Genomic DNA, 22,444 nt, shown 5'->3' with positions numbered 1-22,444 from the left:
CCAGGATGTTGCCTGGTATGGAGGGTGCTAGCTATGAAGAGATGTTGAATAGACTAGGATTGTTTTCGTTGGAAAGACGGAGATTGAGGGGGGACCTGATTGAGTTCTACAAAATCATGAGGGGTCTCGGCCGGGTGGATAGCAAAAAGATTTTTCTCAGAATGGGGGGCTCAATTACTAGGGGTCATGAGTTGAAAGTGAGAGGAGGAAAGTTTAAGGGAGATATGCGTGAAAAGTTCTTTACACAGAGGGTGGTGGGCGCATGGAACGCGTTGCCAGCGGAAGTGGTAGACGGAGACACGTTAGCATCTTTTAAGATATATTTGGACAGGTACATGGATGGGCAGGGAGCAAATGGACAAAGTCCGTTAGAAAATAGATGATAGGTTAGACAGAGGATCTTGATCGGCACAGGCTTGGAGGGCCGAAGGGCCTGTTCCTGCGCTGTAGGTTTGTTTGTTTCTTTGTTTCTTTGAAACGGGGGAGATCTTACAGAACCCTGTAAATTTCCAACAGGACTAGGCAGAGTAAACATGGGAAGGATGCTCCAATGGCCAGGCAGTCCAGAACCATGGTCATAGTCTAAGAATAAAGGGTAGGACTGAGTCGGAGAGAAATGTCTTCACCTAGACAGTGGTGAGCCTGTGGAATTCTCTGCCACAGAAAGTGGTTGAGGCCAAAACATTGACTGTTTTCAGGAAGGTGTTAGATATAGTTCTCTTTTATAAATTTAAACTATTTTTCTAATCAATTTGCTTAGAAATGTTACAACACGCTGTGGAGCAGATGGGACTTGAACTGAAGCCTTCTGGTCCAGGGGTGGGGTAAGGCTAAAGGGATCAAAGAGAATGAAGGCAAAATCAGGAACAGGGTGCTGAGTAGGATGATCATCTAGGATCATATTGAATGGTGGAGCAGACCTGCAGGGCCAAATGGCCTACTATTGTTCTTCTGTTATATGTTTCTATGGTGATTGAAACTCTTCTCTCGCTCCTCCCCTCGCTGCTGCCACATACTCATGGATGTTTATTTTACAATAAGGGAACAAAAGTTTCGGGATATGAAGATAAAGATGGGGGTGGGGAACGGAGGGGGAATAAGGGAGTGGCTGGAAGCGAATAAAATAGTTTGGAGAACTCTTTCAAAGGTCCAGCAGACGCACTGCAAGCTGAATGGCCTCTTCCTGCACAGGAAGAAAACTGTCTGGATGCTAACAGCCTGTTGGGAAGGACACCTTTCAGCCATAATACGCTGGTGGTGAACTGAAGTGGTTAATGGCAGGATCTCTGTTCACAGTGCAAGGAGGTCATGCCCTTTGAAGCTGCTGACCGAACTGATTGGTCAACAGCTCTATCAGCCCTGACAGTGAATTTTGCTTTCACACAGGGGAGAAGTGATATTATCATTGGTCTGTGAATCCAGAGACTAAGGTACTGGGATTGAATCCCATTGGGGCAAATAGTGTGATTTGAAATCAATTTAAAAAAAGTCTGGAATTAAAAGTCTAATTACAAGACCATGAAACCACTGTGGGGGGAAACTGATCTGGTTTACAGTAGTTCTTCAGGGAAGGAAGATGCCCCCCTCACCCAGTCTAACCTACATGAGAAACCAGATGCACAGCAATGTGATTGACTCTTAACTGCCCTCTGGGCAATTAGGGATGGGCAACAAATTGCTGGCATAGCTAGTGATACCCACATCCTGTGAATGAATAAAAAATGACACTGTTGATATTGCTAACATCTAATTTCAGTGTCGTGGACTGTGCAACTAAATTGCTAACAAGGCTGATTAAAGTCAATTAGCCATGATGTTATCTCAAACCAACACAACAGTCTCAAACACATCCTGTAAAGCTGAATTGTTTTAAAAGGTAGTCTTTGTGAAAAAATACAATTGTGGCACTGCTTCCTCACTATCTGAATTTCTGGGTTATTTCTCCCTCTTAACCAATAACAAAGATGTACAGGTGAGGTGGGTTGGCTAAATTGTAGTGTCCAGGGATGCGTAGGATAGATGGGTTAGCCATGGTTAATGTGGGGTTATGGGGATAGTGTAGGGGGCTGAGTCTGGGTGTGATACTCTTCAGAGAAACAGTTTGGACTCGATGGGCCGAATGACCTGCGTCCACACTGTAGGGATTCTATTAATCTATGAAAAGCGAGGAATAGCAGCACATGGTGGAACAGAAACATAATGCAACAAAATTTGGTACACAAACCAAATCGAGACTGATGAAAAACCGTCGTAAAGGTTGTTGGAAGCAGATCCAAAAGAAAATTTCAAAATGCAATTGGATAAATTCTTCAATAATTAAATTACCTTGGTTCTCCTTCATCTTCATTCAATCCACCTTCATCTTCCTCACTTCCACTATATTCATATTCTGTTTCATCTAATAACAGGAAGGGATAATGATGAAGCTCACATTAAGTAGCTGCAATTTTGTGCCTCCAGAAACAGGAAGTAATTTTTTAAATTAGGTTTTTGATCAGCCGTACCTTAAGGGACAGAATGACCCTACTCCTACTCTGCCTCCTAATTTGTACATTGGTATAGCACATAGGGGGCAGACAGGAATGTGGATTTGAGGCCATGATCAGATCAGCCATGATCTTGTTGAAGGGTACACCAGCCTCGAGGGACCAAATGATCTAAATTTGCATTGAATTCCTGTTCTTGTGTCCAAGGAGTTCTCCATCTGCTAAACAGAGTCTGCGTCTTTTGGAAAGGGGGATGACAAAGTAGGGAAGGACGGCTGCTAAATTTGCAAAGCTGAACTAAAATATGCAGAATAATTTGATAAAACTTGGAAGTGAAAAACTGGTGGCGAATTCAATTCTACACAGGGAGCACAAAGTATTTCACAAAGCAATGCAGGAAAAGAACCAAAAGCAGATGGTGTTGAAGTGGCTGACAGTAAAGTGCAAAGAGATACGGGGGAATTAGTGAAATTGACACTTAGTATCCAGTTATTAGAAGCAAATAGAAAGCTATAGAACAAAATCAATCAAGGAATCGTTGGAGGATTTTAAAGGCGGATTTGTGCAGTCTGTTGTTGAGTCTTCATCTTGACTAATCTGTCTGGTGTTAACCAAAATAACACAAGGGAGTCATTTCAACCCAAGGTGATGTGCAAAGAAGAGTCAAGCAGCTGATTTTCAGGATTGAGTTATCCTGAAAGTTTGCAAAAGCTGAGCTGTACTTGAGACAATGCCTTATTCAAGTGAGTGTAAGTCCATCTAAATGTATAAGACAAATATTGCAAAGGTATATCCAATGCTTTAAGACAAACCTTAACAGCGTGAGAAGCCTAAATTGTCACGGTCAACGCTATATAGCAAAATAAATCAGATAAACGCTACAGGATTTTTAGAATAAATTTGTACATTCTTCCAGTAACAGAACAGAAATTCAGCTACGGACATCTGTTTGACAAATTGAGCATATCAGAATTTAAAACATCTGCTCATGGCTGAATGAAGAACGAAACTACAACTTCAATGGCCAGTATCAACAAGTAGAAGGAAATAAGCAGTTTGTACCTTTCTCACCCTTCTTCTTCCTAGTTCTGTCTATTTGATCTTTCAGCATAATACGAACTTGCCGATCATTCTGCTGATCCCGGATGAATGAATGTTTTAACAGTGCTTCAGTGGTGCTTCGATGTAAGTGATTCTTCACCAGGCAATTTTCTACAAAATTAATGAATTTCTTCGACCTAAAGGAAAATAAATCACGCTCAGTGATAATGGCAATGTTTGAAGCATACGGATGGCCTCTGAAAGTCCCAGAAGTCAATTGTCTCGTCAAAGACCATAAGGATTGAGCCAGCAGAACCTTTCTGGCCATTAGTTGGGAACATCTTCCACCACTGCCATCTTACAGGGGGAAATCTGTCAGGTAGACAGAAGGTCACATGACTTGTCCTAGCACTGTCATCTTCTCTCAGCCTGGCCCTAACTTCAGTATTGATAATATGCATTACGCCTCAAGAGATTCAAAAATATTCCCAAGAACAAAAAGAAAACAATAAATAATAGCAGGAGAAGGTCACTTGTCTTGATGCACCTGCTTTGTCATTTATCATTATGGTGGCTAATGTTAGGCTTCACTGCCACATTCCTGTTCACTCCCTATATCCCTTAATTCCAGTGAGAGGCCAGAACTCTGTCAATCCCAGCTTTAAATGCATTCAACAAAGCAGCATCCACACCTCTCTGTTGTAGAGGGTTCAAAAGATATACAACTCTTTGAATAAAGTAATTTCTCTCTTATCTCACTCCCAAATGATCAATTCTTTACCCCAAGAATGACCCTCCATGTTTTAGGTGTCCGGATGAGTAGAAACTCTCTACTGGATCAGTCCATTGATTACATTTGTCATCCTAAAATAATTTTTAGTGTCTCTACACCATGTGGAAAAAGGAAGTAAATAAGTGGGTCTCCGTCATCCAGGTCCAAGCATCTATTTCCTTCTTTGGTTTCAAGTGCATTGTTTGGTTAATTACTGCCTCCATGGGTCAAAATGCAGTCATTTACTGAGACATGATCTTGTAACTTACACAGGCTGATTGAACTGATCATTATAGCATCGAGTTGTAGAATTGTAGTCATTTGGTAGTACAGAATTTGGGTATTGCTGATAAAAAAGCACATTCTGTTACAGTTTTTACTCTTGCTGTCGTCAGGATACTGATGCAAAAGGAAACAATATTTAATGCTGTATGGGTAGAGAATATTGATGGGCAATTGGATTTTCATTGGTAGAAGCAACTCATGTACTGAGTTAGATGATCAGCTATGATCATATTGAATGACAGAATAGGCCTGAAGGGCTGAATAGGCTCCTCCTAGTTCTATTTTGTAGGTTTCTATTTTTCATCACCCTGTTCTTTGCAGAAAGAGAAAGCATACATACATATTGTCTTTGCTTCAAGTTAACAGAATAGGTGATAAATTTAAACCAAACTTGCCAGTTAATTATCAGTCATCATCTAACTGATGCATTTTCCACGGCAACCCTTTTATCAATCAGAGTCCATTTATCAACTAGTCATCACTCTCATAGACTACAATGTTATTTCCCTTCACAGTGGGATTCTGATGAAGTTCCTGCTGAGTGCAAGATGAAATTCTTCAACAAAATGTATTTATTTTCAGCAATTCTTAAGTCGACACATAATGTCTAAAACAGGCAACATTAGGTAAAATAAAGACCTACCAAGGTTCCTCATATGCTTCAGTGTTTCTGATGAGTCCACCCAAAGCTATTTTCCCATAAAGAGGAAATGATTAATCTATCTAATATGAAATGTTAGTTTTATTTGTGTAAAATACACTCTTAATAGCAACAATATGGCTATCCTTTAAATAGAAGTAAGCCTAAAATTTCTTTAAACTTATTAAATTGTTATTTTCTTTGAAAAAATAGTCCGAGTGACATTACAGGAAAGTAAATTGCTGATTGTTTGTACAGCAGATGCTGTTAGGATGTGTATTTGCAAGAAATGTAAATTTATGAATTAGCCCAGGAAAAGTAAGAATTCATAGACACAGGACAGGAAGCAATTGACAGTAAGGGCGAAGAATTTCTATTTTCTATTAGTCTCCAGTTTAAAGCCAACAGAGGCAGAGGAAGTTTAAAGTAAGTATAAGGAAGTAAAGCAACTTAAAACTTTGAGGTTTGGGCTTGGAAGGACAGCTCAGTCAAGCAGAAAGTTTGTCCTATAGCATGTGGGGAGTCAATGACAATTCTCATGATTCAGACAGGCCCATGTGTAAGAAGTATCACCAACTTTTGCTCTGGGTTTCTGACCTTGAGCAGCTGCTACCTGTATCCTTCAGGCAGAGAGCTAGTGGACAGTATGTTCAGACAGGTGGCCATACTGCAAGCACTGTGAGACATGGGCAAGCAGGCAGACATTAACGTAAGATCAAAGAAACAAAGAAACAAACAAAGAAACAAAGAAACCTACAGCACAGGAACAGGCCCTTCGGCCCTCCAAGCCTGTGCCAATCAAGATCCTCTGTCTAACCTGTCATCTATTTTCTAACGGTCTGTGTCCATTTGCTCCCTCCCCATCCATGTACCTGTCCAAATATATCTTAAAAGACGCGTGTCTGCGTCTATTATCTCTGCTGGCAACACGTTCCAGGCACCCACCACCCACTGTGTAAAGAACTTTCCACGCATATCTCCCTTAAACTTTCCTCCTCTCACTTTCAACTCATGACACCTAGTAATTGAGTCCCCCACTCTGGGAAAAAGCTTTTTGCTATCCACCCTGTCTATACCCCTCATGATTTTGTAGACCCCAATCAGGTCCCCCCTCAACCTCCATCTTTCTAATGAAAATAATCCTAATCTATTCAACCCCTCTTCATAGCTAGCACCCTCCATACCAGGCAACATCCTGGTGAACCTCCTCTGCACCTTCTCCAAAGCATCCATATCCTTTTGATAATGTGGCGACCAGAACTGTACACAGTACTCCAAATGTGGCCGAACCAAAGTCCTATACAACTGCAACATGACCTGCCAACTCTTGTACTCAATACCCCGCCCAATGAAGGAAAGCATTCCATATGCCTTCTTGACCACCCTATAGACCTGCGTTGTCACCTTCAGGGAACAATGGACCTGAACACCCAGATCTCACTGTTCATCAATTTTCCCCAGGACTTTTCCATTTACTGTACAGTTCGCCCTTGAATTGGATCTTCCAAAATGCATCACCTCACATTTGCCCGGATTGAACTCCATCTGCCATTTATCTGCCCAACTCTCTAGTCTATCTATATTCTGCTGTAATTTCTGACAGTCCCCTTCACTATCAGCTACTCCACCAATTTTAGTGTCATCAGCAAACTTGCTGATCAGACCACCTACACCTTCCTCCAGATTATTTACATATATCACAAACAACAGTGGTCCCAGCACAGATCCCTGTGGAACACTACTGGTTACAGGTCTCCAATTTGAGAAACTCCCTTCTACTACTACCCTCTGTCTCCTGTTGCCCAGCCAGTTGAACAGTAGGTCACTTTGTCCTTCTAAAGGAAATCAGATGCCTAGCTGTGGCATTATTTGTCAGATGGTCAAAAACATGGTCACAGAGGTAAGTTTTAAGGAGTGCCTTAATGGAAGAAAATGAGGTTGAAACTGATGAGATTGTTGGGGAAGAAACAGAAGAACCCAGCAAGTTGTGTGGCGGGAGGAGATTACAGAAATATGCAAAGGTGATGGAAGGAGTGGAAACCAAACATGAACATTTTAAAATCAAGGCATTGCTTGACAGGTGAGTGAGAATGGATGGGACTGGTGAATGGGAATAGCATGAACTTTGGAGGAAGTTGAATTCTCAATCTAGCACATTACTGGGGTACAATATGTGTCTTACATCCGAATAAGGATTACTGGGATACAGCCAAAAAATATGTGCTGAGGAACAGCAAATTAATACCTTCCATGCAGCATTACAATACATCAGAATTTGGGAACACAAGATTGCTTTCTCTACACGAGATAAGCTGAGTGTTGAATTTCGAATGCTCATTTCATTATGATGGCCCTTTCATAAAAGAAATGGGAACTGTCAGTAATTATATGAATACTGAATTTCCAGCTAACCAGAAAATTTGGTTTTCTGCCCGCTTTTTCTCAGGTCTGCGTATTCCTCCAGTTTTGGTCTCTGCTATGCCCCTCAATTTTCACTACTCCACCACTGGTGGCAGTGCTTTCAAATGTATAGGCTCTATATTCTGCAATTCCCTCCCCAACATCATCTCTTTTCAATTCGTTCATGGGATGTGGCCATTGCTAGCTGTGCCAGCATTTACTGCACATCCCTCATTGCCCTTGGGAAAGTGGTGAGCTTCCTTCTAAAACTGTTGCAATCCATTTTGTTTCTACCACATTCACTTCTTTCCACTGCTCTTTGACTGCCTCTTTGATCCTGCTGCCTCACAGTGCCAGGGAACCAGGTTTGATTCCAGGCTCGGGTGACTGCCTGCACGCCCCAGGACACTATGGGTAATTTAGCATGGCCAATCCACCTAACCCGAACATCTTGGGACTGTGGAAAGAAACCTATGCAGACGTGAGGAGAATGTGCAAACTCTGCACAGAGAGTCATCCAAGGCTGGAATCAAACCTGGGTCCCTGATGCTGAGAGGCAGCAGTGCTAACTGCTGAGCCACCGTGACACCCATTATGGATCTGGAAACCAAAAGTAAAGGAGTTTAAATTTTAAAAGAAAAAACCAGGCTCTTTAGTGAGGAAATCAGGAAGCAACCTCTCCCCACAAGGGTTGGGAGAAATCTGGAATTCCACACTCCAAAAGGAATATTACTGTAATTGGAAGGTGCAGGACAGAGATTACTGAATTTTATTGGGTAAGAAGAGCAAGGGATATGGATCTTAAGGTGGGTAAACTGAATCAAGATACAGATCAGCCAAGATCTATCTCAATAGTGGAACAGGCACGTGGCTTTAAATATCTGACTCGTATTCCTATGTTCCCACCTCTGTGCAGAAATTACTGTCAGCAATGTTATGCATGGAATATGTAATATTTTAGTGGAGGCATTTATTTAACAGAGGCTGCTTAATACTTCCATTGAGATGGTGACAAAAATTGTTTGTTATAAATTCTTAAGCATTTGAAAGATGAAATTCCTGACACAAGCTTGCAGATTTGATCATCAAATCATGTTATCAGATGAGGTTTACTTTGCCAAAGATATCTTTTAGTTACTGGATTTGAAATACAAGCATTAATCTCAGCCTTAATCACATTTGACAGTTTGAACCCATGATTTAATCCAGGGTTTTTATTAGAGTCACAAAATAAATCCTGACAATTCTTAAACATACAGTAATTAATACAATAAATCTGCACATCATCTTAAACTTCAAAATGTAGATTAGTCAAACTCTACAGTTTATTATTCATAACTAAAGAAAATGCTCCTGTAATTTAGAAATAAAATAATTAAGTATAAGAGATTCAGGCATAAAAAAATTCCCCAAGGCAAATGATCTGCTTTAAATTACTATGCTCTAATTACATTTTCAAAAGAGGAAGTGTGACCTCATTTGTACCTCAACATCTTTGCTGAAGTTCATGATTACATTGAAATTGCAGGAAGAGTTAAAGAAAAAAGTAACAGAATTGTGTCCTAGGTAACCCCAAAGTGTGAACTCCCATCAGCAAACTCTAGTTTAAGTGGATTATATTTAGACCGCATATTTCATGTCTTGAAACATTTACAATCAATGAAGAATGAATGGAATGTAGTGATATGCAGAAATTAATTTCGGCACAACATGGTCCCATAAACTGACCACAATATGATCACCTATTTAAGGAATGTTGCTGAGGGCCTAAAGATTCACTGGGGAGAATTTCCTGATCTTCTGAAACAAAATCAGAAAATGCTGGAGGAACACAGCAGGTCTGCAGAGAGAGAAACCGAGTTAATGTTTTGAATCCGATATGACCCTTCTTTTGAACTGAAAGGTACTGGAAAATTTTGTCTGTTCTGCTGTAAACAAGTGTGTTCAGAGGCAAAGTGAAAGGGGTTGCTCTACTGCAGGCCAGTGCACTGGGATACTTTAAATTCAACTCAGAGGCCTCAGCTCAATGTCTCATCCAAATCAAGGGTAGGAGTTGGATGGATGGAGACATAGTGAGACCACCTCTTGAACTGGTATCCAGAGACCCAGGTGAATGACCTCAGGATATGGGTTTCAATTCCACTATAGAGCAGCTGGAATTTAGTGTCAGTTAATAGATCAGTACTATAAATCTAGCAACAATAATCTTGACAACATCACCGATAGCCATAAAAAGCCATCTGATTCACTATTGCCCTTCAAAGTAGGAAATTTGCTTTTGTTCCCTGGTCCCACAGCAATATAGTTAACAATTCAATGCCTGCTGAAATTAACTTAGTGGGTCACTCAGTTCGAGGGTAATTTGGGATGACTAATAAATACTTGCTCAACCAGTGATACCCACATGAATGTATGGAGAAAAATAAACCTCCAACTGTGTGCTTCACTGGACTGTCAGGCTAGATTACGTAGTCTAGAATGTGATGTGGGACATGAACGTACAATCTTTGCCTCAAGGCGAGAGTATTATACACAGTACCACAGCTGATACACATGGCTGGTTTAATCTTAGTCATGGATATATCAACTGTGTAGGCTGTCCTGCCTTTCTGTTCAGACTGGGAACTCAAGCAGGTAATTATAAATAAAATAGATGCGATGAGGGCCTTCTTTCAGAAAGCAGTGTATCAGGCAGAATAATCCATTCAAAATAATTGGCTTCACTATGTGCGAGATGCTTTTGTAGGTTTTCAGTCAGGTTGTGACAGGGCACATTAGATTCAAGCAATTCTCTATTTGTCATGGTTCACTTCAACTTCAGCTCGTAACCATAAACCAGCTTTAGACTTCACACAGCATCCATTTTTGTCTTCTTATTTATAATGAATTTAGACTTGTCAATAGACGCAGCGGCAGACTGTAAAATGTTAAATGGAGTGCTGGAACTAAAGGTGAGTCCCTGATGTACGGTTTATAAGTGGAGTAGCTGAGACAGTAACTGGTTTCAGGTGCCCATAATGATGGGAACAAACAGCACAGTCATGAACAACTTCCTATTTCAAATTCAATAGCAATGACCTTTCTTTAAGGTAAGTAATAGCTCAAAAGTGCGACGAATTTCAAGATTTTACAGCCATTCCGGTAAACCAAACTGCACCTTTGGGAATGTCACACTTGGGTGGTAGTCAGTAATCATGATAAAGAAAGCAAAAATTCTGTGCGTACGCAGATTAGTTATTATCATAGAAACATAGCATTGTTAAAGAGCAGAAGGAGGCTATTTGGCCCATCTATAAATGAGCAATTCACTTTGTGCTGGACTCCTGCCTTCTTCCAGGAACCCAGGCAACTGTTACTTTTCAAATGACAGTCTAATTCCTTCACAAATGCCTTAAATGAATCAACCTCCTCCACCACACTTTTAGACAGTGCTTTCCAGACATTAATGATTCACTGTGTGAAACTGCTGCTTCTCATATCACTTTTGCTTCTTTTGCCAATGAATTTAAATCTGAGCCCTTTTGTTATAGATCCTTTCACAAAGCAGACTCAGTTTTCACTGCCTCCTGACTCCAGATCCTTCATTCTTTTGAATACTTCCACTACTGCCCCTCTCAGCCTTGTCTTCTCCAAAGAAAAGCATACAAATTTCTCTTTTCTATCTTCACAGCTGAAGTTTGTCATCCTGGAACCATTCCTGTAATCCTCTTCTGCAGCCTCTTTCTCCAGTTCCTTTATATCCTCCCTCAAGTATGGCATCCAGAACTGGATAAAATCCTCAAGCACCGGCTTCCGAGATTCGATTTCAGACTTGGAGGACTATCTCTGTGGAGTTTGCACATTCTCCACAAGTCTATACAGGGGGTTTGCTCAGTTTTCTCAGGTACAGGTCCCTTATGGATACGGAAGAATGACCGCCACACATCTGCTCTCAAGGGATGCCAAGCTCAGCTGTCTTGTGCCATCCTCGCACCCCCACTATACTTTGTCCACAACTGCTCTGTGACACACATCTTTAAATTACAGCCTGCTTGACCCTCTTTCTGCAGCTCTGTGCTATTCTCTCGAGCAGAGCTCACTGTAGCCTTTCAGCTCTGATCAAAAGTCCAAAACACCAACATTTCCTTTTCTGGATGTCACATGGCAGAGTTATTTTTGATTGTGCTTTCCAAGTACCTATCCCTTTCATGGTCTCTATGTCAGATTATAAGCATGTGTCTTAGCCTCCACATTTCAAAGGTCTCTATTTTCCACCATGGACTTTGAGTGATTGTCCAGGTTTCAGAGGCACACAGGACTCTAGCCATTCAAAAGACAATTGATGAGTGCTGTCACTACAACTGCAGAGAAGGAATTTCGTCGGAATATGTCAACCAATTACCCATTAAGAGAAAAAGGAGCAGGCATAGGCAATTTGATACTTTGAGCTTGTGTCACTTATAACCCCTAGTTTCAGCTTTTTGGGGAATCCAAGGGTATGGGGGTGGGCAGCAAAGTGAAGTTAAGGTCCAAGGTAAATGGCAAAGCAGGCAAGATGGGTGAAAGGTCTACCCATTTATCCACCTACTGTGTTCTTCTGTTTAATGTCAGGTCCTTGGCTCACTTTTTATTTTGGACAAATTGGATGCTTTTCTGATCATCTGCAATTCACTGCAGGAAGACAGGAACTGGAGGATGCTATTCAGCTCTTCAGGGCTGTTCTACCACGCATTGCTGATCAATATCAAAACTCTATCGACATGTTGACTACACTTGTCAAACACAAATCTATTGTTGAAGTTTTGAACTGACTCCCAAAAGACTGAGATGCTGCTTGGCCTGCTGTGTTCATCCAGCACTGCACCTTGTTAACTCTACCCCCCAAAACTGAATTGCCTTGAGGAGGTAGAGTTCCATTTGAGTTGTAAAAAGAAATGCTTCCCAACATCTCTCTGAGCAAACAAGTGCTAATTCCAAGGGTGCGCATGCATTAAGACATGTCATTGATTTCTACTCCAAAGAAATGTTGGGCCGTCTTACCATTTTTTTGATTTCAACTTGGGTGGAGAATTCCGTGGGATGAGAAAGAGGGCCCTCATTGGATGCATATCGCAGAGTGCTGGAAAAAAACAAAAGAAAAGGGTTTTAAAAGGGAAGGAATAACAAACATCCTCAAACACTCAAATAAAACCGAAAACCTGCAGATGCTGGAAACCTAAAAAAAGCAGAGGGAATGCTGCATTCGATTCCCTACAGTGTGGAAACAGGCCCTTTGGCCCAACAAGTCCACACCGCCCCTTGAAGCATCCCACCCAGACCCATCCCCCTATAACCCACACACCCCTGAACACTATGGGCAATTTAGCATGGCCAATCCACCTAGCCTGCACATCTTTGGACTGTGGGAGGAAACCGGAGCACCCGGAGGAAACCCACGCAGACACGGGGAGAATGTGCAAACTCCACACAGACAGTCACCCAAAGCAGGGATTAAATCCAGGTCCCTGGTGTTGTGAGACAGCAGTGCTAACCACTGAGCCACTGAGAGATAATGGGAACTGCAGATGCTGGAGAATACAAGATAACAAAGTGTGGGGCTGGATGAACACAGCAGGCCAAGCAGCATCTTAGGATGCTGCTTGGCCTGCTGTGTTCATCCAGTCCCACACTTTGTTATCTGGGAATGCTGGAGAAATTCAGCAGGTCTGGCAGCATCTGTGGAGAGAGAAACAATGCTAATGTTTCAAGTCCAGTTTGACTCTTCTTCAGAATAAACATAATTACTTTGCCAGGATCACAATTCAAAAGCTACCAAAGGCAGTTGGTGTATACATAAACTTAAACTATTATCAGGATCAGTGGTTGCTACTGAGAACAATTCCATCACATACAAGGTGGAAACTCATTTCACAGTGGTTCAACGTCATTGCTAATAAAGAACAACAGGTGAGGGATTTGCCCTGACAGAGGTCTTTATGTTTATGGAAGAATTTGATAGGGTTGTTATAAAAGTGAGAGGTTTTGTAATGATGGAGAGGGTCTCTGTCTTAACCCGACTGGAACAGGAGCTCTGCCTTTCCAAGGTGTGCCCCCAAATCTGGGCCCTACAATTTTTGTCGGAGAAAGGGGACAGCTGGAAAATTAGGGGAAGTTGTATTTTGAATATCCCATGGTTCATTTCACACGTTAAGTGAAACTGCCTTCAAATAGATCCAATTCTTTTCTGGTAATCTGCTTGAAGCATGTCTTGTGAGTTTTGCACTTTTCAAAAGAACATTAAAGGATGCCACAGTTATTTAAAGAGATAGGATTCCTATTGCAGGGACCCATTTGGGTGGAATAGAATGTTTTTTGTGGTAGGTTAAGTGAGAGGTCACATGCCCTTTGGAAACATTAAAAATAGACATGAATGTGTGTAAAAAGTTGATAAACTCATTGGAAATGTCAAGTGGTCAAGGGAACTGTCAAGCTGTCAAGGCAGCGATCAAATTGTCAAGGGAATTGTAAAAATAAAACAAAAAACTTTGGATGCTGGAGACCTGAAACAAAAACAGAAATTGCCAACAAAACTCAGCAGATCTGGCCGCATTTATGGGATGAAAACAATTAATATTTCGAGTCCGAGACTCTTCATCAGAACTGTTAGCAGCTTGGCAAAGTGGTATGTATGCTGAAGGCAAGGTTGGGGAGGTGAGTGAATGGGTGGAGATGGAGCCCAGAGGAAGAAAGATATGAAAAGAGTACTTAAGTGAGGGAATTATGGATGGCAGGCCAAGACAAAAGATCACTGGGGCTCAACGTCAAGTTCAAGAACTTTAGAGCCTGATTCCATCCTGTTTTTTTAAATCTGCTCCCGCCACCCAGTCCTGTATTGACATGGGTTATGTTTAGAACAGCCAGCAAATTTTCACCCAATCTCAGGCACATTATCACATTACTTTGCTTTCAGCATTGACTACCCTTTTACATACACCTTTCATCTCCAACTCCTCCTGGGCTCCATCACCACCTATCCACTCACGTTCTCCCCATTCATCCTCCACCACTACTTCCACAAAACTCCAGGGAATTGTCTAGCTTTGGAAATGTCTTGACGTTTAGCTTAGCCACTGGAAATGCAGGGTTGCAGGGGCAGGGTAGAAGGTGGGTCTGTCTGGGATAATCTTTGGAGGGTCAGTGTGGACTTACTGGGCAGAATGGCCTGCTTCCACACAATAGGGATTCAATATAAAAAGTTCTGTGGATTTTAACAAAACTGCCTGAAGTATTAAAACTGAAATCTGTACTTACTGTTCCATTCAGCCTATTGATGTAAGCCTGAAGACTATCACTGTAAATTTATTTTGCTGCAAGTCTGTTTTCATGATTTATCTTCAACACAGTCCGATGCCTGACACTTCACATTTAATTGACAGCTCCAAGTGAGGCTATGAATATTAATTATTGTCTTTACACTAAACTTCTTTTAACTATGTAACATGTATTTAGTAATGAGAACTTTATTTTAAGTAATGCTCATCAATTGCAGGCTTGAAGTGCATTGATAGCATCCTTGCCTGAGCATAAGCTGCAGGTTCAAGTCCCATTCTAAGACGCGATGGCTATGGAAGGCCCATCCAAAAAGGTCAAGTTGTAAATGCTTCCAACATACAATACAAGAGTGGGAGAGATTCATTGTCAGCCATGTGATGAAAAGGAACTGAAGCCCTATCACCATCCAGAGACACAAATTGGTCCAGGTAGTCTATGAAGAGCGATGGTTGGGAGGATAGGGGACACAAGGTAGCAGAGTATGTAGGAGGGACTATGGAGATTAGGCAGGACACTGAGATGCAATGGATTGGCACAGATGGGGCTTGGACAGTGAGAACTGGAGAGCGATTGCTTTGTTCTTGTCCATCCCAGCAGCTGTGATTTAGCCCTGGCCCAGTAAGTCAGGCCTTTCCCACAGCCCACCTTTACAAATAGCAGTCACTGTGGTTACTTCCACACTGTTTGTGGGGTCTGTGGGCCCAGCTCCTACTAACAACTGCTCAGGCAGAGCAAACCTGAACATATCAGAGACTCTCTCCCTGATTCAGGTTCACGGAACCAGGAATTTTTGCAAATGTGCATTTCTGAATCAGGAATGAAAATTCAGGTCCTATGTGGGTCAAGTCATCTGACGGAACCAGGGCAAAATGTTGAAAAGTGTATCACTGTTGGCCGTCAGGATATGTGATGATTGCCCAGGATGCTTTATACTTCCAATGGGCTAATTTGTGGTCTTTAGGGTGGCGTGGTGGCACAATGGTTCACACTGCTGCCTCATAGCGCCAGGGACCCAGGTAAAATTCCACCCTCAGGTGACCATATGGAGTTTGCACATTCTCCCCGTGTCTGTATGGGTTTCCTCCTGGTGCTCTGGTTTCAACTACAGTCCAAGTTAGGTGGATTGGCCAATGGAAATGCAGGGTTACGGGGATGGGGATTTGTGAGTCTGGATGGGGTGTCCTTTGGAGGGTTGGCATGGACTCAACGGGCTGAATAGTCTGCTTCTGCATTGTGGGGATTCTATCAAAGAGCAGTGACACTGTAGAACGCATTACCAGGAGATGAGGTGAATAGCACAACAGATTGAGCAAAGAATGTGCTGACAGGGCAAGCTGTAAAACGTCAGAGAAGCCATGTGTGGAGAAATCTGCTGGTATGGAGCATCAGAGCTGAATGGCCTGTTTTGTGAACTGCACGTTCTTCAAAATTTTAAGGTGCGCTGTCATAAATCAAGAACCCGCACCACCCCTTCACCATGCACCAGTCTTTAAATGCACCCTGAGAAAATGCTACTTACGAGGGGCCCCTTCTGCCATTTCAATTGCTGTGATTCCCAACGACCACACGTCGCTCTGTGAAGAAAAGAGGAACAGACGAACAGTAAGTCAAGCATTTTAATTCGGAGTAGAATGATAGAGATGATAGGGAAATGGAGGTCATTGTGACATATTAGTTAACGCACACTATTTCCCTTGGTCATGGGGACTGAGGGGGTTAAATGGTGATGTCAGTCACTGTGAATCCACAAGACGTACTTGAACAAATGGGAATAGCCCTTTCAGTCTCCAGGTAATGGGGTGTCTGGAGTTTGACATGTATCATCTGAATGAAAGGCTTATAACAACCATTCAAAACATTAGCTTCTCTAATTTCAAGGTGTACTTCAATTGTAAAGATAATAATGGTGTTATTTATGGTATGGATAGGGACTCATCAAGTTTACTATACTGAAATTACAGAACTTTTTTTCTTATTTCTTCCATTTCCAATTAGGAGGAACTCAAAATTGGGGAGGCCTTTGATAAATGTGCATAAGAACATGTCTCCACCAGCTGGAGAGGCAGTTACCAGTGGTCACAGATGAAAGATAATTAGCAAAACTACCAGAGGGGGCGTGAGGAGATACTTTCCTTGGAGCTAATGAATTGTTATGACTGTCTGCCTGAAAGGTTGGTGGAGGCAGACTTGACAAATACGCCTCAAAGTGGAATCAGATAAATTCTTGGAAAGTAAAATTCACAGGTTTGTGGGAAACAATCAAACGCTGCAAGCAAGTGCTGAATAAGTTGGGCTGAATGGTCTGAACAGTATGATTCCAGTGCTACAGCTGCACTACTTAATTAATGCATCTTCCATGTTATTTTCTGACATATTGACAAGGCATTTTTCAAAACTAAACCGTGCTTGCAACTTATCGTGAAAACACTTCCAGTGACTAAAACCCAAAACTGTTGACACCTTATCTGAATACTATTTGCACATGCCTCAAACAAACCATGAGGAGCTGAGATTACCAGGCAAATTGTTGATATTCACGTTGCCTTCTTAACATTCAAACTATCATCAGGTTCTGGTAGATTTTGTATATACCTTCAACTAATCTCACAGCAACATGAAGAAAACATAGATGGAGCTGGGTTAAAATGGTGTGAGTCAAAATAAAGACTTGGCAACCTCAGGTCATCTTTTTTACAGGCAATAAACCACAGAATTAAAGCACTGCTACATCTCAGAAGGAGGCCATTTGGCCTATTGTGCTGTATTCGTTCTAGTCTGTAAGCCCAATCTCCTGCCTTTCCCCATTTTCCTGTACACCATTTCCAGACAAATAATATTCCAATGCCCTCTTGAATGTCTCAGTCGAACCTTTCACCACCATAGTTCCAGGCAGTGCATTCCAGACTCTCCTGCAAAAATCATTTTTTCACATCTGACTTTCTATTTTCATCACTTTAAACCCAACGCCCCTCTCTTTCTTGTTCGTTTTTAAGAGCGGGAACATTCTCACCTGAGCTACAACATAGAGCCCGGTCATGATTCCGAAAACCTCGAACAAATGCCCTCTCCGCCTTCTTCTCCCTAAGGAGAACTATCGCAACTTCTTCAAACTATCCTCAGAAATTAAGTTTAGAAATACTCTTGGACTGAAATCATCATTTGCAATACAGGAAACATGTTTGCCAATTTGTGCACAGAAAGCTCCCACAGACAGTGACAAATTAGTAATGAGATAATGGGATGGACAAGAAATGTTGGCCTATTCAGTGACACCCTCGTCTCATGAAAATATACAAATATGTATAGAATCAGTTCCCTTCTGATGATAGCTGAGAGATCAACCTGGCCAATCTCTGTTCAGCACAGTAGGCTTATTTACTTGGTAGAGTGAGTGATGAAATAACTCCACAGAGGTTAGTATCCTATCAACAAGTCACCTTTTATTTATACATGGAGAGTCCTTAGCATTGATCTAGCTCCCTTAGAGCCTGCTGTTGGAGTGAAGAGGATGTCTGATGTTCCTGTTTATATCTGTCAGCCAGGGCTCCCTGATTGGATCAGGTTAACAGTCCCAATCAGGGAACTCATATTTCATGAGGTTCCACCTGGCTGACCCCTTTACAATCACTGTAGGTGAGACCTTGGATTGATGTCTCATCTGAGCAAGAGGTGTATCAGCTCGATGAGGTTTTCAGTCAAACATGACTATCATTCATATTCTGCACCTTAAAGGATCTACTTCAGAATGAGTCATGTTCATAAAGAAGTAGCAGAGAGCTGCTCATGAATTTTGAAAGCACCAGCTGAATCTTTTGTGACCGCTTAGGCTATCCCAAACTCAGTGATCTTCTGAGTATGTGTGATATTGTCACAGGGCTCTGGCCTTTGGCTGAAGAAATCATTTGGATGATAGGTGGCTTCTCCTGCTCTCTCATCAGAGACATACCACCACTTCTCCCCTTCTTAGTTGCTGCTGCTCTTTGAAACCTAGCCGATTCTTAACTGTTTATAAGACAAATGTGCAGCCTTATAAAATGCCTGCTGTACACTGTCATTTATCTTGATTTTAGTTGTGATGCCTATTTTTATCATTTGGTTTTCTATGCTTAAAGACCCTCTTCCTGATCCATAGAATAAATAGCTCTATCTTGTATTCTCGAGCCTACTTTCTCTCTTCAAGGAAACATTGTCGTCTCTTGTCAACACCAATAGCAAGCAATAGGAAATATTGTAGCTGAGCTTGAACTTGTCCTATTACTGGAGTGGTGTTATCACAATAACTAACAAGTATCACACCAGTTTTGCAAAACGGAATGTGACTTCTTATGTTCTCCTTCTGATAAAACAGACACTGTTGAAAGCTTTATCAATGATTAAGTTGCAAATTTGTGACTTGCACTTCTAATGTGGACACTGAAGTTATATCTTTAATCGTTTCGCCTTGGTCTTCCATGTGTTGTTTCACTTGCTTTCTGACACAGCAGAGTTTTGGATCTTGCAGTTCAGTAACACTCACATCTATCATATATGCAATTAGGGGATTTTTGGATTTCAAATAAACTAGCTTTAAGGTCTTCCATGACCTTCTACCTGGTGCAAGGCTGCAACATGGAGCTTTACCATGAACTGGAGTATTACTGTTTTCCTTACTCCTGCATGCCATCTAAGTATGATCCAGTTGCCTGCAGGCAGAGCACTGGCTAAACATGGGGGTGTTTAACTAGCCAGAAGCTACCATGGCAATTGTAGCATCTACATTTGCTTTGAATCCTGTTGACAAACAGTGGACCTCTGCTATCAACTCAGGAAAAGAACTACCTTGAAAATAGCAACATCTCTTTTTGCCATGATCATGGCTGCAGCCTTATTCCACATTTCCTTCGAGATTAGCTTACAGCCTTTGCTCAAAAGTTTCAACTGGGTCTTGTTGTTGTTTAGGCTTCTTATGAACATGCCTCTAAAGTTGTTTTTTATGGAAACCCCAGTGACAACAGAGAACTTGACAATGTTGCCGATGACTACATGACTTAGCAACAGCTTCCATTCATAGGATGCAACTCTCAGTGCAATCGTATTCCTAAGAATCGTACTGTGAGGCCAAAATCCCCTGGACTTCAACAGGTTTGATTGAACTGAGGTTCTGTGCAATTATAATTGAACACTGCATAAAAAAGCCTTTGGCCCCATCATGGTGAGAAAAACATTTATCTTATCTTCATCGCCTATTGTGTTCAATTTCAGCCAGATGTGTAACTTTTGTTCACGGTTATACCAATCCACTTTGTCAGGGTTGAACTCTCCACTGCTGCCAGTTATGGAATATGGAATATGGAATATGGAACATAACAGCACAGTACAGGCCCTTCGGCCCTCAATGTTGTACCGACCTGTCATACCGATCTGAAGCCCATCTAACCTACACTATTCCATGTACGTCCATAGGCTTATCCAATGACGACTTAAATGTACCTAAAGTTGGCGAATCTACTACCGTTGCGGGCAAAGCGTTCCATTCCCTTACTACTCTCTGAGTAAAGAAACCACCTCTGACATCTGTCCTATATCTTTCACCCCTCAATTTAAAGCTATGTCCCCTCGTGCTCACCATCACCATCCTAGGAAAAAGGCTCTCCCTATCCACCCTATCTAACCCTCTGATTATTTTATATGTTTCAATTAAGTCACCTCTCAATCTTCTTCTCTCTAATGAAAACAGCCTCAAGTCCCTCAGCCTTTCCTCGTAAGACCTTCCCTCCATACCAGGCAACATCCTAGTAAATCTCCTCTGCACCCTTTCCAAAGCTTCCACATCCTTCTTATAATGCGGTGACCAGAACTGTACGCAATACACCAAGTGAGGCCGCACCAGAGGTTTGTACAGCTGCAGCATAAGCTCTTGGTTCCAGAACTCGATCCCTCTATTAATAAAAGCTAAAACACTGTATGCCTTCTTAACAGCCCTGTCAACTTGGGTGGCAACTTTCAAGGGTCTGTGTACATGGACACCGAGATCTCTCTGCTCATCTACACTGCTAAGAATCTTACCATTAGCCCAGCACTTTGCCTTCTGGTTACTCCTACTGAAGTGCATCACCTCACACTTGTCTGCATTAAACTCCATTTGCCACCTCTCAGCCCAGCTCTGCAGCTTATCTATGTCTCTCTGCAACCTACAGCATCCTTCGTCACTATCCACAACTCCACTGACCTTAGTGTCGCCTGCAAATTTACTAACCGTTCCTTCAACGCCCTCATCGAGGTCATTTATAAAAATGACAAACAGCAGTGGACCCAACACCAACCCTTGCGGTACTCCACTAGTAACTGGTCTCCAGGGTGAACATTTCCCATCAACTACCACCCTCTGTCTTTTTTCAGCAAGCCAATTTCCGATCCAAACTGCTGTATCTCCCACAATCCCATTCTTCCGCATTGTGTACAATAGCCTATTGTGGGGAACCTTATCGAACGCCTTGCTGAAATTCATATACACCACATCAACTGGTTTACTCTCATCTACCTGTTTGGTCACCTTCTCAAAGAACTCAATAAGGTTTGTGAGGCACAACCTTCCCTTCACAATCAATCTATTCTTTTCTAGATGATTATAAATCCTATCCCTTATAACCTTTTCCAACACTTTACCAACAACTGAGGTAAGGCTCACTGGTCTATAATTACCAGGGTTGTCTCTACTCCCCTTCTTGAACAGGGGAACCACGTTTGCTATCCTCCAGTCGTCTGGCACTATTCCTGTAGATAATGACGAGTTAAAGATCAATGCCAAAGGCTCGGAAATCTCCTCCCTGGCCTCCCAGAGGATCCTAGCAAAAATCCCATCCAGCCCAGAGGGCTTATCTATCTTCACCTTCTGAAGGATTTCTAATACCTCTTCCTTGTGAACCTCAATCCCACCTAGTCTAGTAGCCTGTATCTCAGTATTCTCCTTGACAACATTGTCGTTTTCTCGAGTGAATACTGTTGAAAAATATTTGTTTAGTGCTTCCCCTATCTCCTCTGACACCACACACAACTTCCCATTACTATCTTTGATTGGACCTAATCTTTCTTTTATTCCTTAAATACCTATAGAAAGCCTTAGGGTTTACCCTGATCTTATCCGCCAACAACTTCTCATGTCTCCTCCTGGCTCTTCTGAGCTCTCTCTTTAGGTCCTTCCTGGCTACCTCGTAGCCCTCAAGTGCCCTAACTGAGCATCTCATCCTAACATAAGCCGCCATAGAACATAGAACATAGAACAGGCCCTTCAGCCCACGATGTTGTGCCGACCATTGATCCTCATGTATGCACTCTCAAATTTCTGTGACCATATGCATGTCCAACAGTTTCTTAAATGACCCCAATGACCTTGCTTCCACAACTGCTGCTGGCAACGCAGTCCATGCTCTCTCAACTCTCTGTGTAAAGAACCCGCCTCTGACATCCCCTCTATACTTCCCTCCAACCAGCTTAAAACTATGACCCCTCGTGTTAGCCATTTCTGCCCTGGGAAATAGTCTCTGGCTATCA

At 42.0% G+C, this 22,444-nt stretch overlaps 1 protein-coding gene across 1 annotated transcript in view; it reads right to left on the bottom strand.

Moving 5' to 3' along the window:
• Positions 1 to 22,444, bottom strand: part of si:zfos-2326c3.2 (mitogen-activated protein kinase kinase kinase kinase 4) — a 282,941-nt gene that overhangs the window by 136,019 nt on the left and 124,478 nt on the right. The window contains exons 8-11 of the mRNA XM_059651336.1: positions 16,434 to 16,488; positions 12,644 to 12,722; positions 3,549 to 3,724; positions 2,326 to 2,398 (exon numbers count right to left, since the gene is read on the bottom strand). Coding sequence (XP_059507319.1) covers positions 2,326 to 2,398; positions 3,549 to 3,724; positions 12,644 to 12,722; positions 16,434 to 16,488 — 383 coding nt within the window. The remainder of the gene's footprint in view (positions 1 to 2,325; positions 2,399 to 3,548; positions 3,725 to 12,643; positions 12,723 to 16,433; positions 16,489 to 22,444) is intronic.

This window comes from Stegostoma tigrinum, chromosome 15 (assembly GCF_030684315.1).
Source record: "Stegostoma tigrinum isolate sSteTig4 chromosome 15, sSteTig4.hap1, whole genome shotgun sequence".
NCBI lineage: Eukaryota > Metazoa > Chordata > Chondrichthyes > Orectolobiformes > Stegostomatidae > Stegostoma > Stegostoma tigrinum.
Note: the sequence above shows the minus strand (reverse complement) of the source record. Positions and strands in the feature narration are given on the sequence as shown.